This window comes from Petaurus breviceps, unplaced genomic scaffold (assembly GCF_028583685.1).
Source record: "Petaurus breviceps papuanus isolate PSGF00001 unplaced genomic scaffold, PetGlider_PUasm1.0 189, whole genome shotgun sequence".
NCBI classification, from domain to species: Eukaryota; Metazoa; Chordata; class Mammalia; order Diprotodontia; family Petauridae; genus Petaurus; species Petaurus breviceps.
The window spans coordinates 15040212-15057728 of NW_027185809.1; the positions used below are offsets into that span (position 1 = coordinate 15040212).

General features: G+C 42.6%; 1 protein-coding gene across 1 annotated transcript in view; it reads left to right on the forward strand.

Moving 5' to 3' along the window:
• The first annotated feature begins 2960 nt into the window (after window positions 1-2960).
• LOC138164281 (protein cornichon homolog 1) overlaps window positions 2961-17517 on the forward strand; it is a 37104-nt gene continuing 22547 nt past the window's right edge. The window contains exon 1 of the mRNA XM_069091963.1: window positions 2961-3146. Coding sequence (XP_068948064.1) covers window positions 3066-3146 — 81 coding nt within the window. The 5' untranslated portion in view covers window positions 2961-3065. The remainder of the gene's footprint in view (window positions 3147-17517) is intronic.

Genomic DNA, 17517 nt, shown 5'->3' on the forward strand with positions numbered 1-17517 from the left:
CCCTCTCTCATGCTAGCTGCTCTGCTCTGTATGCTTTCTCTCTCCCCGTTCAGTCTCTCTCTCAACTCTGCCTCACCCATACTTCCTGCTCCTCCCATTCAGCAAGCTCCTCCCACCAAGGGTCATGTGACTCAGGCTCAATGCGGGTCCCTTAGGCCCATTAATGGGCAAGAAAAGATCTTCCCATTCCATTAACAATACACTGCCATAGCCTGCTAGTGGGGAGCCTTCTTCAAGTCTCTCCCCACTCCAATTCATTCTCTATTCAGCCACCAAAGTGATTTTTTCCTAAAGCACAAGTCCAACCATGTCATCTCCCTATTCAATGAACTTCGGTGGCTCTCTTCCAGGAGCATATACAAAATACTTAGTTTGGCGTGCAAAGCCTTCATAACCTAGCCCCCCCTCCTACCATTCCAGGTTCTTCTATCTTACTTCCTAATATGCATTCTTTGATTCAGTGAGAGAGTAAACTTATTAAGTGCATTGAACATGAATTTTTTTTTAAATTGTAGAAAGTCATAAAGGAACATTTCATTTTTCTTCTGCTTGACTGGCCCTAAGACATGGATTGAATTGCTAATCAATAAATCAATAAATGTTAAGTACATGCTATACTCCAAGAGCTGTGCTAAGTGCTCGGGGACAAAAAGAGGCAATATAGAACTTACAATCTAATCGGGGAAAAACATGCAAACATATACAAAATAGGCTAGATCAATCAAAAAACATTTATTAAGTGCCTACTATGTGCCTGGGTACTGTGCTACATACAGGATAAATAGGAAATAATTAACAAAGGGAAGGCACTAGAATTAAGAGCGGTTGGGAAAGGCTTCCTGTAAAAGATGGGATTTTAGCTGGAACTTGAAGAAAGCTAGGGAAGCCAGTAGCCAGAGATAAGGAAGAAAAGCGCTGGAGGCATGGGGGATAGACAGTCAGAGAAAATGCCCTGGCCCAAGAGACGCATCATCAATGGTCGGGAAGCCAGTGTCGCTGGATCTAAGAATGCGTATTAAGGAGTAAGGTGTAAAAAGCCTGGAAAAGTAGGAGTGGGCTAAGTCCTAAAGGGCTTTGAATGCCAAACTGAGCATTTTGTATTTGCTCCTGGAAGGGAGCCACCGAAGTTTATTGAATAGGGAAGTAACATGGTTGGACTCCTGCTTTAGGAAAATCACTTTGGTGGCCAAATAGACAATGAATTGGAGTGGAGAAGGACTTGAGGGAAGCTGACTCACCAGCAGGCTGTTTCAATAGAACTGGTGTGAAGTGATGAAGACCTGTTCTATGGCGGCGGTGGTGATGGAGGGCACAATAGGTTTTACAGGGGCTCGATTCAATGACCAGAGTCCCTGCTGTGCAGTCTGGAAGGAATTCATAGGACCCAAGCAATCTTTTGCATCAGGATTGTAAAAGTTTATTGTTATTCTTTACAGCAGGCAAGAGTTCTTAGGGAACCTGCAAACTTAAAGAAGTCATAGGTATAGTTTTTAAGGAGTCACCGTAGTAAATCAGATGTCAACTATGCTAACTAGGTGAGTAACGGTGGCATTAGGGAGGAGTTAAGGAGAGGTCAGTGCTTAAAGGGACATGCACTTTTAATATCAATTGTGAAGGCATATTGCCCATAATTTACTGGGAAATAGCCCAAGGGGTGGGGGTGGGGGCTACCAGGAGGTGTCGTTTTAGGCCTGAAATGTCACTAAGTCAGCTAGCAATCAGGGCTGACCGAGAAGTGCCTCGTCTGCCACCCATCAGTGTCATGTTTGGCAAGATGGATGTTGGGAACCAAGGCTAACAGAGACTCAGTATGTGTATAATTGGCTGAGGAGTTAATTTACAGATAGCGCATTGAAGGATTCATAGGTGCAGCTGGCCACTGTACTAGGGGGAGATAACATTTGCCTAAGCTAAAATGTTCATAGATGGTTTAGTGAAGGATTCATAAGTGCAGCATGTTATTTTTCCAAGCAGAAATAAACAGTTGAATTGTTGCTGGGCAGAGCGCTGGCAGGGGGAAGGGGCAGAGCTAATGCTCTGAGGCTGGGGGCGGGGGGGGAGGGAGGAAATGTGATTTTACAAACTGGTTTTGCAAACTATTACAAACACAGATCCCAAGCACCCCATCCGTGGCAGTGTCAGAGAAGGGAAATCTTATTTGATGGATGTAGGGAGGAAACAAAATGACTCCTAGGTTGTAAGCCTAAGTGACTGAGAGGATCATGTTGCCCCCTACAATAATAAGGAAGGTGGGTGGGTGGGTGGGGGGGATAATGAATTGTTTTACTTGTTGAATTTTAGATGTCTACTGAACATCCAGTTTGAGCTGTCTGAAAGGCGACTGCGATAGGAGAAGGAAGGTCGGTCTGAGAATCATCCGCAATAGAGATGGCACTAAGTAGACGGGAGCTGATGAGATCACCGAACCCCGAGATAGGCCATGGGGGGTTAGAGTGTGATGCGGCCGAAGTCCTAGCAAGCAAGGAGGCGCTCTGTTTGTTCAGGCGCGGGACACTGCCGGTCTGCCTCGGACGTTCTGCGGCTGAATGAGGCTGGGCAGACCCGGCGGAAGAGTGACGCAAAGTTCTTCTATACACTTCCGGGAGGGAAGGGGCGCTAACGCTGAGAATGTGGCTCCAACACGTCACGGGCGGGTCCCTGGGCGCCTGGGTTCATCTCTAGCGGAGGCGAGCAGACGTGCGCGCGCGCACTGAAGAGAGCCGATTCGCGTGCACGCCTCCGTTTTCTTTGTTTCCCTTCCCCTGGGCTTGGTTGGGTAAAAGGCAGCTACGCAGCCGCCCCAGACAACATACCACGTGTTATGAAAGGCCAACGTCCCGAGCCCCCGGGCTGCGTGCGCGCTCGCGACCAGAGGGACACCACAGGGCACGAGCACAGGCGGGGGAGCGCGCTCGGAGTGCGCAAGCGCAGCGCGGCGTAGCGTGCCGGGGTCGCGGCGGCGGCGGCGGCGGCCTGGGGAAGTGAATGGTTTTACCCAGCAGGCCCCGGGTCTTCCCTCGCCTGGGTCGCCTCGGCTGCCGCCGTTTTCGTCTTTCCGCTGGGCCATGGCGTTCACGTTCGCTGCCTTCTGCTACATGCTGGCGCTGCTGCTCACCGCCGCTCTCATCTTTTTCGCCATCTGGCACGTGAGTAGCAAGCGGAAGGCAGAGGGAGGGAGAGAAAAGCGGCGGCGGCGGCGGCGGCTTCAGCTGCTTCCGGCTCGCCTTTGGGGACGAGGAACGGGCTCCCTGTGGGAGATTGGCCCCAGGCAGACGCCGGGCGCGGCGAGGGAGGGGCCTCTGAGTACGAAGCCCCGCACGTCCCCCCTCCGGTGCCCAGCCCGGGCTCGGCGGCTTCGCTCGCTGGAGTTGGCCCTCTTGTTAACCCTTCCCCTCCCGACGTGTTCTCGGGGCTTCTCCGGCGCCGATCGCCGGGAAGCCTGTGTCCGCTGGGGAAGGCGAAGCTTTCCCGGGCTCGCGATCTGCCCGTTGGCAGTGCCTCCTGTGGGAGTTCCAGAGGGAGGTGCCGCAGCTTACGCTTGGGACCCTTTATGGGCGTTATCGGTTTTGTGAACTTCCTCGGCGGAGTAGGTGGCGCCCGAGCACCCCAAGGGAATGCTTCCTCCCCCTCATCCTTGCCTTACCCTCGGCACCACATCTCCTGTCTCCACTCCCGGAGAACGCGGGCTCTCTGAGGGGCACGGCTCGTTGTTCTTTGTCTTTACTTCCAGGTCCCTGACGCTGTGGGTGCGTCACAGATACCGGGATGTAATGTCACACACTTGCTTGGGTGTATTGAAAGTAACATTAATCTGCCTCTTGATTTTACAAGCTGGGTACATATGACATTTGCTGTGACTTATTTCTGAACACTTGTTTTGTTACAGGAGGTTTTTAGGGGATCTGTTAATGCTTCCATACCATCCATGTCGTTCCCATCCTCCTTACAGACCCTTCGCAGAAGGTCTACCCTCAGGGATGCAGGCTGTGGTTCTCAGTCATGATTACCTGTTCAGGTTGTCCATGATGGGGACCCACCTTCTTTTGCAGATGTAACTCAGTAAATTGGCCGTCCGGTTGCATGTTATAGTTTAACAATAAACGTTTGGTAGATTGTTCTTTTTTGATCTAAGAATGCCCTATAGTAATCTGAGACCTGATGAAGTCTCTATAATCTCCTCAGGCAGAAGCCGGTGATTCCTCTCAAATGCCTTTGGCACCATTCATCTCACTGCTTTGTTATTCATTTCTCTGATTGAATTTATCCAGGATTCACCTGTGTTTTTGTATTTTTTCTTTTCTTCATTATGACACATTTTGTGCCTTTTGCAAGTAAGCAGATTCTGAAGACTATATTAATAATTGTAATGCACTCTCAAAAAAATAAGTAGAACTAACTAGCTATATGGTACTACAGAAATAGGGAAGGGCGGGATGCTGGGGAGGGCCTGGCCCTGATGGATTCACTGGAGAAATTTCTCACACTTTAAAAAATAATTAGTGAAGATAATCCACAGATTTTTCTCAGAAATTGAGGGGGAAAATCACCTTATCACATTCCTTCATAAGACAAATATAATGCTAGTACCCAAACCAAGGAAGGAGAAAGCAGAATAAGAGAATTGTAGGCCATAATTATTAATGAATATCAATTCAAAAATTGTAAATAATATCCTATCAGAGTACAGCTATTCAAGAAGTCATTCATCGTGATTATGACCAAGTTGGTCAAGATGGTTTTATACCATAGATGCAAGAATGATTCAATAGAAAAATAACTGAAATAATTAGGCATTAAAAGTAAAAATGGGTTTAATCACATAATTATCTCTGTAGAGAAAAAACCTTGACAAGGTACAATATTTCCTTTTTTTTTTTTTTGAGGGGGGTAACAGGCAAGGCATTTGGGGTAAAGTGACTTACTGGCCCAAGATCACACAGCTAGTAAGTGTGTCAAGTGTCTGAGGCCAGATTTGAACTCAGGTCCTCCTGACTTCAGTGCCAGTGCTCTTATCGCTGCCCCACAACATTTCTTTGTGCTGAAAACTCTCCAGAGGATAAGCATTGAGGAACTTTTTATCATAGCATCAAAAAAAAAAACCTCAAACCAAAATCGAGGATCATGTGCAATGGAGACACCCATTACATACAAGAGTAAAGCACAAAACTCTTCCCACTATAATCTGATATAGCTCTGAAAATACTAGAGATAGTAATGAGAAAATGGAAAAGATTAAAGGCAAAAAGATAAAGAAGTAACACTGTGAATAAGCAAAGATACTAATTGAGACAATAGCTTTAGCAGAGTTGCAGGCTGCAAAATAAGCCCTCCAGATCTTTCCAGTATATTTAATACAGAATAATTACAAAATCCAAGAGGCAGTAATGGGATACTAAGTCCTGTTCCAGATAATTACAAAATGTGTGGGGATCAGTCTGTCAACACATACAAAATACTTGTATAGATTCAATTACACAGTAGTTTTTAAAGAAATAAAGGACAGCTTCATAGCTGGAGGAATATTCAATCGTTATGACTAGACGATTCCAATATAGTAATAAGTGACAATACTACCAAAGTTAATTTACATATGCTTTTAATTCTCTACCTATCAGATTGTCAAAAGGGCATATTATGGAGCTCAATAAAATAATAACAGATTCTGTTTGGAAAAGCAAAGGCTCTATCAGTAGTATTAACAGCAGCTTGAGGAACTCTCGGACCAGAGACGGGAAGGGGGTCAGACAACTGATCAGAAAGAGATTATGGGGATGACTCTTTGCTAGCACTGAGTACAGCAGGAGCTCATTGGCATTACTGCCATAATCAGTTCTGGGTCACGGTTCCAGTGAGGCATACTTTAGGTCTTTTGCAAGGGAACAGAGGCCTCGGTTTCAGTTTCAAGGCTAAGAGAAGTACTGGCACTTGTAGCTACAGAAAAGTTGGCTATTTCATCGTAATTCCAGGGCCAATAGCAGTGCTAGGAGCTTCAGGTGAATAGGGACCCTTACTGGGAAAAGACCAGAGCAGACACCTCTCATTGGATTACATCACCTTTCTGAGCACCAAAGAAACTTGTAGACATGCCCACACTCACCCCAACTAGCTCTAAAAACAGCAGCACAGCGAATCAAAAAAATTGTAACAGGCTCTTCACATGGAAGACAGAACCAAAACATTTATTCAAAAAGAAAGCCAAATCCATTATAGCAAGCAAGAAGTTGGTACATTCCCAAGCCTTTCCTCCATAAGACCTTCAAAACAAAACAGACCTCATTAAACAAAAATGCCCCTTTCTCACTCACTCCAGCTATTCTGCCTCTAAGCTGCTTACTCTCAGCTGTTCTGACTCTCTCTTTCTCCTTCCTGCTCCACCCTTTCAGCAAACTCCTCCCCTGTGGGCTCCATGGGATGACATTTGGCCTATTAAGGGACAGGGGGGATCTTCAAATTCCTATTACCATTACATTCAGGCCCAGGATCTTTCATGTCCCTTATATAAGTCAGTGGGAGTTTAGAGATAGCTGGTGTCAACAGAACTTTGCAGCAATATAACAGGGATAACAAACAATAAAGACAGAAAAAAATATTTTAGGGTGAGACTTGAGCACAAGCACCCTATCATTCCCCTTCGAACAAGTGTGACCCCAAAATCTTGGGTTAAGGGGCAAAGGTCTCTTCTTCCAATAGCTACTTCCTGCTGAAAATGAACGTAGAGCTGTCCCTGCCCCAAGAGGTCCTGTGTGAGAGGTCAGTTTTTAAGCCAGCATTCAGAGTGTGGTCAATGCCAGGTCCAGGGGTGACACATCACAGTCATGGACAGGGGGTGACATCCAGCTCATGTGATCAGGCATCTACAGGTGGAGGGTACCAAGTCTGCAGGAAACAAATCTAGCAAACAAGGTGAACAGACAAAGAAAACAAGAAAAGAAACAAGGAGACAATAACCAGAAACCGAGTATACATAGGGTCAGCCGTGCTTCTTGAGTCCACGAGCACACTATCATAGCCTTTCTCACGGTAGAATATATGAGTTAGGGGTACAATTTGGTAATCATCTTCTCTTGAATAAACAATAGTTACAGTATTATCCTTCCCATGTGCTATAATTTCTGCAGCCTTTGGAACAATATTGGGCTTCCATTTTACCCATACTTTAGCTCCCAGTTTTATTCTATCAGTTGAACCAAACCCTTCAGTTCCTCTGATAGTTATTTCAGGAGGAGGGTCAGTTTTTACAAGTGGTTTTGTTTCACAAGGAATGATAATTGAACTATTCTGTCATTTAAAAAAAAACTGTATGGGTTCTTCACTGAATTTTGGAATGTCACAATAATTTCTCCTTGATAATTAGAAGCTATTACTCCAGCCAATACATGTATTCCTCCAGCTGCTAATCCTGATTTAGGTAAAATCCATCCAAAATGATTTTTAGGGATTCTTATACATATTCCAGTGGAAATGTTTCTTATTTCTTTTCTATCCAATCAAAAGTCCTCTAAACAATGCAAATCTTATCCTTGCAAACCAGGTCTTCCTGGATACAGTGCTGCGGCTCCTCATAATCCAATACTCAATATTTGGGATCTTATATGTTTGTTGTTCTCTAATTTGCAGATTTGGGGTCATCATTCTGGCTAGAGGTGTACTTCCTCCCAATGGTCTATTAATCAAATTATGTAAAGTTGTAAAAAAAATTATCCTTCCGATGTTGATACAAATTATTCACTTCCTTAACTGTTCTTTCAGTAATCCATTCATTCTTTCCATTAACCCTGATGCTTAATGTGGATAATATGGAATATGATATATCCATTCTATATAGTTTAGTATACAATACCCCTTCATTTCATTACCTTTGAAATGTGACCCATTGTCACTTTGAATCTTCCATAATATAGACTTTTGAGATCTAGAGTTTTACAGGTGTTTTTCCTGGTTGCATTCTTATAAGGACAAGCCACTAGTCCACCTGAATAGGTGTCACCACAAGTACATATAAATTTGCATCCTTTATCTTTGGGTTGGGACCTTTCCTCTTGCTATTTCTCCAATTACTGCCCAAGGAACAGTTCGTTCCTTTTCCAGGTGACATAGATGACATTCCTCTGCCACCTGTTTTAACAGTGAATGTGAGATACTGATACCTTGGTCTTGTGCCCACTGGTATGTTGCCTGGACCCCTTAAGTGACCAGCTTTTTCATGGACCCATTTGGTAGGGACATTATGTTGAGTAGCAATCTTTGCTAGTTGATCAGCATGTGCATTGTACTCCCAGTCTGTCGAGGTGAGGGCTGCATGAGCATCTAACATGAAAAACTAACAGATTAGTAGCCAAAGATATATCCCCTCATCTTCCCATAATTCTTTGCCCCAGACACTTAACTAGCTGCGTGACTTTTATATATGCACTGGGAAACCAAAAAAATTCATGTGATTCACTTTATTGCGATTTTTGCTTTCTTTTTAACAGCATCTTGATTTCTCATAAAGTCATTGGCTTCCATTTGCTCCAATCTAATTCTGAAGTTCTGATTCTCCTCATTGACCTTTTGAGATTCTTTTTCCATCTGGCAAATTCGACTTTTTAAGGCATTCTTCTCCTCATTGCCTTTTTGAGCCTCTTTGGCCATTTGAGTAAGTCTGTTTTTTAAAGTGTTACTTTCTTCAGTCGGGCTGTTGACTCTCATTTCATAATTTTCTTGCATTGTTCTCATTTCTCTTCCCAATTTTTCCTCCACTTCTCTTATCTGCCTAAGGTCCTCTATGGCCTGTAACCAGGTCATATTTTCCTTTGAAGCTTTTTGGTGCAGGAGTTCTGACTTCACTTGGTCCCCCTACACTCTGCAGGCCAGGAGCTGAAGGTGCCACATGGCACTGGCGGGCTATGCCGGTATATCAGTGGCTTCTCACCCCGGGGGTAAAAGCCATGCATGCACTCCCACTTACTGGTCCCAAAGTTCAGACTGCACTGGCGTCTCACTTTGTCCTTCGCATCTATGTATTGATAAATCTGGAAACTGCCACAGCTGCTGCTGATCTGGAGTCCTTCTGGCCAGCGGCTGGTCAGGCCTGCCCTGGGACTAAAGCCTCTGTGTGGGGCTGGGCTGGGCTCCCAGAGCACTGTGCTGGATTCCTGCCAGCCTACAGGGCAGTCCTCAGCGGGAGGTTAGCTTCTCTGTGTCACTTTGTGGGTTCTGTAGCTCCAGAGTTTGTTTAGAGTCCCTTTTTTACATGGATTGGAGAAGGTGGAAGCCGGAGCCTCTGGGATTTCCTGCTTCTACTCCACCATCTTGGCTCCATCCCCGATTTTTACTTTCTTGCTGTGGGCTGGAGCCAAATCCATGATATCTCTGAGGTAAATCTGTAGATAACTTTCATTATGTGAAAATGAAAAACTTGTGCACAGACAAAAATGAATGCATCTAGGGTAAGAAGGGATGCTGTCAAATGGGAAAATCTTTTTATCAGATTTTTCTGACAGTGGTTTAGTATCCAAGATGTATCGATATTTAACTGATTTTTCCTTTTTTAAAGCAGTCGGGGTTAAGTAACTTGCTCAAGGTTACACAGCCAGGTGTTTCTGGGTGGGTGCTAAGTGTCTGAGCCCCGGATTCGATCTCCAGGTCATGCCAACACTGGAGCCGGTGCTCTTGCTTGCTGTGCTACCTGGCCGCCCCTTTTACTGATTTTTTTTAAAGAAAAATAACCATTCCCTCTTAGATAAAGTGGACAAAAGATATGATCAAAAAATTCTCAGAAGAATTGTGCACAAGGGCAGCTAGGTGGTGCAGTGAATAGAGCACTGGCCTTGAAGTCCGGAGGACCTGAGTTCAAATCTGGCCTCAGACACTTGACACAAAAACTAGCCCGTGTGACCTTGGACAAGTCACTTAACCCCAGTTGCCCTCCAAAAAGCAAAAAATAAAATTTGCACGCTACAAACAATCACATGAAAGAATGCTCCAGATCACTCATAATAAGAGAAATGCAAATCAAAACAGCCCTCAGTTTTTAACCTAGTATTTTTTAAGTTGGCAAATATGAAAAAAGATGGGAATACTTAATATTTGAGGGTTTGTGAAAAGATAAGCACACTAGTACATTGTTGATGGAGCTGTGAATCAACTACTACCAATTTGAAAAGTAGTTTGGAAAAAAAGTGAATAAAAATGTCCTTGCCCTTTGACCCAGAGTACCTGTTGGGCTTATACCCCAAAGGAATATTAAAATTTTCCTTTTAATTTTAAAAAGTTTAAAATTAAAAAAAAATTTAACATAAGAAGAAAGTCCCCATATATACCAGAGTATAGCAAGCACATTTTGTGATAGCAAAAAAATGGAAACAAACTGCATTGGGGAATGGATAAATAAATTGTACACACTATATTACTATGCTTTACGTAATGAATACAAAGAAGCCTGGAAAGATCTTCATTAATTGATACAGAGTTAAATAAACACAACCAAGAAAACAATACCATATGCACAAAGACTACAACAATGTAAGCAGAAAGAATCCCCCCCAAAAATATCCAGAGTGAATTTTGCAAAATTATAAATAACACTCAGGACTTGAAAGAAGAGATTTGAAAAGATATTCCCACTGTATCTCTTTGAAGAAAAAGAAGGTTCGCCAGTGTACATTGTACATTTTCTTCTGACTTTTACTGTATTTGATCAGTTATGTTGATTTTTTTTTTTTAATAAACTGTTATATGAGAGGGAAGGGGAAAGAGTACTGGACAAAATTGAGGTGATGTAAAAAAAAAAGACAGCTAAAAACTTACTTCTGAGAAAAGTTAATACAGAGGTATATTGGACTCTAGGTTTTGAAGAACCCATATTCTCCACCTGGTTCTTCTGATGTCCGTCATTTTACCAAGTCTCCCACAAATGTGTCTCTTTCAAATGGGACCAAGAATAGGTTACAGCGCTAAAAGATATAAAGTAGGCTATTTGATAGTCCCTCCTCCTGGGACTTTATAACTCTGTGGGACCCATGCTTTTGGAGTTTTCTCCATAAAGGGCCTCTAAATCCTGCCTCCTAGCCTAAGGAGCTCTGGCATTGGGGAATCCTGAGGGATGGATGTCTTGGCAAATCCTTCAGGCTAAACTGCAGGGTACATGGCTGGTATTGTAAGAGTCTTGAGGGATAAATTGTAAGATCTAATTCTACAGTGATTACTAGTCATGATCAGGCCAAATGGGAAAGTGAGATCTCGATCTCTCTTTGGAATCAGAACCAATGAAGGAATTTTATTCTTCCTTCCTAATACTTTAAGTTGTTTGTGGAACCTGTCAGCATCCATCAGGAGTCATATGCTCTCTGCAGAACTAAACAGCCATTGATGCCATTACTAGCATGGGGTCGAGACAGTAGTACCATTACTAGTCCAGACAGGAGTACCATGTGTAGAAGCAAGCCCCCCAAGCATCCCCAGGCTGGCTGCTAGCACAGGTTCTGAGATCTGCTTCTCCAAAGGAAAGCAGCTCAGAATGGGTTAACAATCTTACTTTAATCAATCAAACATATATCATTTTACCTAGTTCGGGGGGGAAAGTCATCACCCTGAACTTCAGAAAATACAAACAGAAGTTACAAGCAGACAGGGAAACAGATCAGCAGACAGGGCTTCCAGCTGTCTGACCATTACATCCATACCAAGTCAGTTACCAGAGAGGGAAGCACCAACATCTAGGCTTTCAAAGCTGAGGGCTCAACAGCTACCCAGAGTCTCAGCTGGTCAAATCACACAATTCTTCTCAAAGTGAGCCCCAAAGCAAAACCTCACATTAGGGTATAATATAGTTTTCTCCTGGCTCAGAGAATATCACAACCCTCTTGACCCACTGCCCAATCACAAAGTAACAAGGTGTGGGCATTCCTGAAAAAGAAGCCTCCTGCCACAGGCTCCATGTGACAACATTCAGCCTATTAGTGGGGAGAGAGTATATTTTCAAATCAAGGAAGGTTCTCAGAGTCACTTAAGCCTATCAAAGGGCCTAGGGGCAGGGAAGATCTTCAGATTCCCATTCCCATAACACCATGATGCTATGTTTTTTTGGGGCACAGGAACATATGAACTCTGTAACTAAAGGACAAAGTTGCTATTTTTGCTTATTGAGTTCCTAATGACTATTAGAGTGAGCATCTTCCTTAACTGGTAAATTGTTTCTCTTTCTCCATCTCACAGTGAGGTTGTCCACCTCCCAGAAGTCTTTTCTGTGACAGATCAATGTCACCTAGGAAGGAGGCAGCTGGAGGCCTCTCTTGTGCAAGGTTTCTTATATCCAGCCTCCAAAAAGAGTTACTCTATAAGGATTGTCAGCTTTTGCACATAGTTCTGGTTGATGCTCTTATTGATGACTTTATTCAGTCTCTGGCACAGAATCTTCCCCACAGAAGGGTCAGAAAATGGATTGGGTTGTAAACAATTGGTAGATCTTCTTTCTCAGATGACTCAAAACAGCTCTTTCCCAGAAAGAGCTTGAGCAACTATCACAGGGAAAAATGTCCTGGATGGTAGCGTGGAAAACATTGAGAGAGATTACACCTCGACTCAGTATCAGTCTTCACTCTGAGAGCTTCACGTAAGAGGGTACTTGTCCTCTGGGCTGCTTTATTACAGATCATCCCCCACCTGTAATGTGGAGCATTGATTGTTCCAGAAGTATCATCTGTACTGTGATGCCGTATAGTCTTGTCACAGGTTTATATCAGGACATTACTTGGAGACTGTCCAAAACATCACCTATCAGATGACAGTTTTGATTCTTTGTTACTTTATATATTCCGTCACCTTGCTGCTTTACATGTTCTTGGGACCATTATGCTAATTACTCTTTTCCCCTCCTATATTTCTGGTGTTTTTTTTCATTTTGTCTGCACTAAATTTCTCTTACATTGCTATTTCTCCTAGGCTTATTGAATCCTTAAGATCAAGACCTTTAGTATATTGACATCAACAGGTGGCGTATGGTAGGAACAGTGTTCTTGAGGCCCTGTAGTTTCAGCTAGTTTCTCTAAAGAGTTCTCTGCATAATTGGGGCGAGTTTTTCCCTAAAAGGTAGGAAAGCTGCCCTTGAAGTTTGATTGGCCCAGTGGGCTAAGGTCATGCTGTTGACATACCTTCATTGTCACTTAGGTCATTTTTTAAAAAGCCCGACTTTGAGGAGTCAGTGCCTTTCAGACTTGAGGTATGTTCCACTGTTATGTGAATCAACTCATCTTTCTGATCAGACTTGTTTTTATATAGAGAAAGTTGGGGAATGAGGGAAGATTTCTTCTACCTGACCCAGCACTATCTTTGCTAACTGTTCATTCCATGTGACTTTGTTAACTCCTAGATGATCCAAGTAATGGCTTACTTCATTCCAATCCTGAACCTGAATCACCAAAATATGTTTGAGTGTGTCTTTTGTTTATAAGCCTAATTTTTTGTATAACACCTTTTGAAGTTCTAAGAGCTTTTCTGACCAGTGTCTAATGCTAAAGTATCTGCAGTTCCTCTACCTGGTTGTATGCTGCCATGGGGGGGGGGGGGGGGGGGGGGGGGGGGACGGGGACCCTGCAGGGGCGGCTCAGGGGAGGGAGGGGGAGAAAATTTGAAACTCAAAGAACCGGAGAATTGAACCTTGTAAAACTCAAGCAAATTAATAAAGAAGTTCTAAGAGCTTTCAGTGAAGACTAGTATATTGAAAACATTGAGAAATGTCTTAAATATGATATGCTGATCATTTATAAGCATTGTTAGAGGTTGGTAACAGTAGTGATCCCAGTTGATAGAAAGATTAACATAGGATCATAAATTTAGAGCTCAAAGTGATTGTAGAGACTATAGACTGGTGTTCTTATTTTACATATGAGGCTTCCCAGGGAAAAGTTGTGATTTGCTTAAAGTCAAATATGTAATATGTGGCATCGTTAGGATTTAAACCAGGAAGTTGTGGTAAATCTCTCTGTCCATTGTCTTACATGATGATGCTAAGAGGGACTATAATATGGTAGGTAGAAAACCTGCCTTGGCATCAAGAAGACGAGGGTTCAAGCCCTTGTTCTAACAAATTCTAGCTTTGTGATTCTGGGCAAATCACTTAACCTCCCAGTGTCCCAAGCAACTCTTAAAATTTAACATTGTATGATAAGTAGGATGCTCTCAGAAAAACATGGAAAGACTTACATGAACTGATGAAAATTTAAATAGAAGAATGTTGTGCTCAGACAGCAGTATTGTATGATGATCTACTATGAATAACTTAGCCATTTTCATACAATGATCCAAGACAATTCTTTAGGATTTATGATGAAAAGTGCTGTCCATCTCCAGAGAAAGAACTGGTAGAACCTGAATGCAGATCAGAGACACTTTATTTTTCGTGTGTGCGAACAACACGTTTCCTTTCACAGAATGATTTACATGGAAATGTGTTTTGCATGAATATCACATTTATAACCTATGTCAAATTGCTTGCCTTCTCAATGGGGAGAGGAGGGAGGAAGAGAATTTGAAACTCAGAATTAGGAAAAAATTATTGATTGTTTTTACATGCAATTAGGAAAAATAAGATATTAAAAAAGATTTCTTTTTAAAGATTTTATGTTGTAGAGGAGGTTCCAGTTTTTTTATTTTTTGGACTTTCTTGTATCATTGAATTAATAGGTCCAGTTACATTCCCACAAAGATTATGCTACTGACACACTCCCCCTTATGGCCAGAAAGAGGCATGTGTTTATGATAAGTGGTGTCTTGCCATATGGGAAAGAGGGTGGGAAATAATTAGAAACATAGAGGGGAAAACCCCCAGAAGTTTGGGTGGGAACCCTGTGAAGGAAGTAATAGGAGAATATAAATAAATAAGAGTTGCTTGGGATGAGGATACCCATGGATGGAGTTGTGATCTAAGGCTGGAAATTGAAATTACAGATCTATTGGAAGAAGCGTTCAATTTATTAAAAGGTAACATCTAAGCTGATTTATTTGTTCTTTAATTGGCCTGTTTGTTATATTGACACATAGAGTTGTTTAGTAATCACATTGTTCATGAAGCTAGTTACTGCAGTTCCATATGAATCAGTTTACTTCACTATGTTCCATGGTCAGAATCTGAGCACCAAAATTGCATTTGTCTATCTCAAAATGTATGCTTTTGGTTACAAGTGGGACCAGGTAAAAGTACAGATCCCCTTTGTTTGGAAAACAAAAGCACATTTGATTTTTTTTTATTGTTAGTAAACATTTATTAAGCCCCTACTATGATTTCATCTTATTTCTGTCCAGTTTTGAAACAAAATATTTTGAAAATTTACAATGAAATATACTTAGATAAATTTTGATGGACAGAAGCTTCCCACTTAACTTGGGGTTTACTGGCTAGATTTCCTTCTTTTTTTTTCCTGCCTTTCTGCCTTTCTTTCACAAAACCTTGAACCCAGTTCACTATGAAGCTCTTTGATTGGCCCACAATAGGTCCCTCTCAAGCTCCACTTAATGGCTGTATTTTGGGCCCTCCCTGAGGGTCTTTCTCCCCTCCCCCTTTTTTTTTCTTTTTTTCTAATTGATGAGGCCATCCCTTAGAGTCACTTCTTAAAGAGGCCTATTCACTGAATGGGCCTTTCCTCAAAGTCAGAACCTGAAAAAGCCGTAAAAAGTCTAAAAGGGCCAGAGTCTTTCATTGCTTTCCAGGTCATCTCCACTCTTCCTTATGAATATGTGGCCACTGGATCCAAATGGCTCTGGAAGACAAGTGAGGGTGGTGACCCTGAACAGCCCTCCGTCACTCCAATCAAAGTCAGCTAGCTGCAAGTCATGTCATCATTTCCCTGATGCCATGGTCCTCTTTGAAAATGAAGGATAAACACAGTCCTTGATAAAGCAGAGGCTTGGTGCCCCACTTAGCCCTTTTCTTCTTCTTTTCTAAACTTATACATTTTGACTTCTGACATCATTCGACTGAAACTATTCTTTCCAAAGTTACCAGTGATCTCTTTAATTGACAAATCTAACATTCTCTTCCTCAGTCCTTATCCTTGTTGATGTTTCTGCAGCATTTGGCTCTGGATTAATTACTTTGTCTTCTTGGTTACTCTCTTCTCTTTGTGTTTTTGTGTAGCTGCTCTCTTTTCTTGGTTTTCCCCACACCTTGTCTGACTATTAGTTGCCATTGCTGGATTTTCATCAGTGTCACACCTTCTAACTATGGCCATCCAAAATGGTTCTGTTCTGAGCCCTCTTCTTTTTACCTTCTATGTTTGTATTTAGTGATACAAATATCAGCTCCCATGAATTTTCTGTCATTTCTGTACGTGTTATTCTCAGATCCCAACCCTTGCCTGTCTTCTGAGCTCCAGCCCCACATCTCCAACTGCCTGTTGGACATTTTGAACTAGATGGTCCATGGATATCTCAAAATTCAACATGTTCAGAACAATTCATTATTCTCCTCTCTTTCCCCCTTATCCTTCCTCCCTGTTTCTATACTTCTCCATTACCAAAGAGGGCATCACCATTCTTTCTACCAGTCACACAGGTAATAAACCAAACACGTCCAGTGCATTGCTAAATTTTGTTGTTCTTCTCTTCACAATATCTCTTGTATCTCTTCTTTCCTCTTACAGTCACTACCCTAGGTTAGGCCTGGACTATTGCAATAGCTTTCTTATTGGTCTTCCTGCCTCAAGGAACTGACAGAACTACCAAAGAGATTTCCCTGAAATTTAAGTTTGACTATGTCACTTCCCTGCCCTGTAAACTCCATTGGCACTGTTTTATCTCCAAGGTAACCTGTGAAGTGAACTTGGCATTTAAGGCTTTTCATGAGTTGGGTCTTTCCTGTCTTTTCACACTTTACTTTCTTTCACACATTTTGTGATCACTTCACTTTCTTCCACACATTTTGTGATCTAATGATAACAGTACTTGATGTTCCCCACTTACAATATTTCATTTCTGGGATTGTCTTCTATACCTGAAATACTCTTCCTTTCTTCTATTTCCTGAAATCTATCCCATCCTTCAAGACTTAGATCAAATGTTACCTCTTACAGGAGACCTTTCTGTGTTGAACCTCCCTCTCTAAAGTTGCCATTGTAAGAAATGGGGTTCAGGGCCAGCCAGGTGGCACAGTGAGTAAGAGCACTGGCCCCAGAGTCGGGAGACCTGGGATCGGTTCCGGCCTCAGATACTCAGCACCTATACACAAATAACTGGCCATGTAACCTTGAGCAAGTTACTTCATCCTGATTGCTTTTTAAAAAAATGGGGTTCAGTCACAGCCTTAAGAAATGAAACTTGAACTGAAGTGAGTGAAGGAAGTGTTTGTTTATACTCCAGAGCCAATGCATGGTATCCAGTAGGGATGCATACGTACATACACACAGAGGCTGAACTAAGCTTCTTGTGGATTAGTTCTCTGGAATTAGGTCTCTGGACCTAATTCTCTGGAATATTAGGTCTCTGGACCCTCCCTTCAGAGCTGGGATTGGTCCTAGTTCACCTAGGTTACAATCTTTCTAA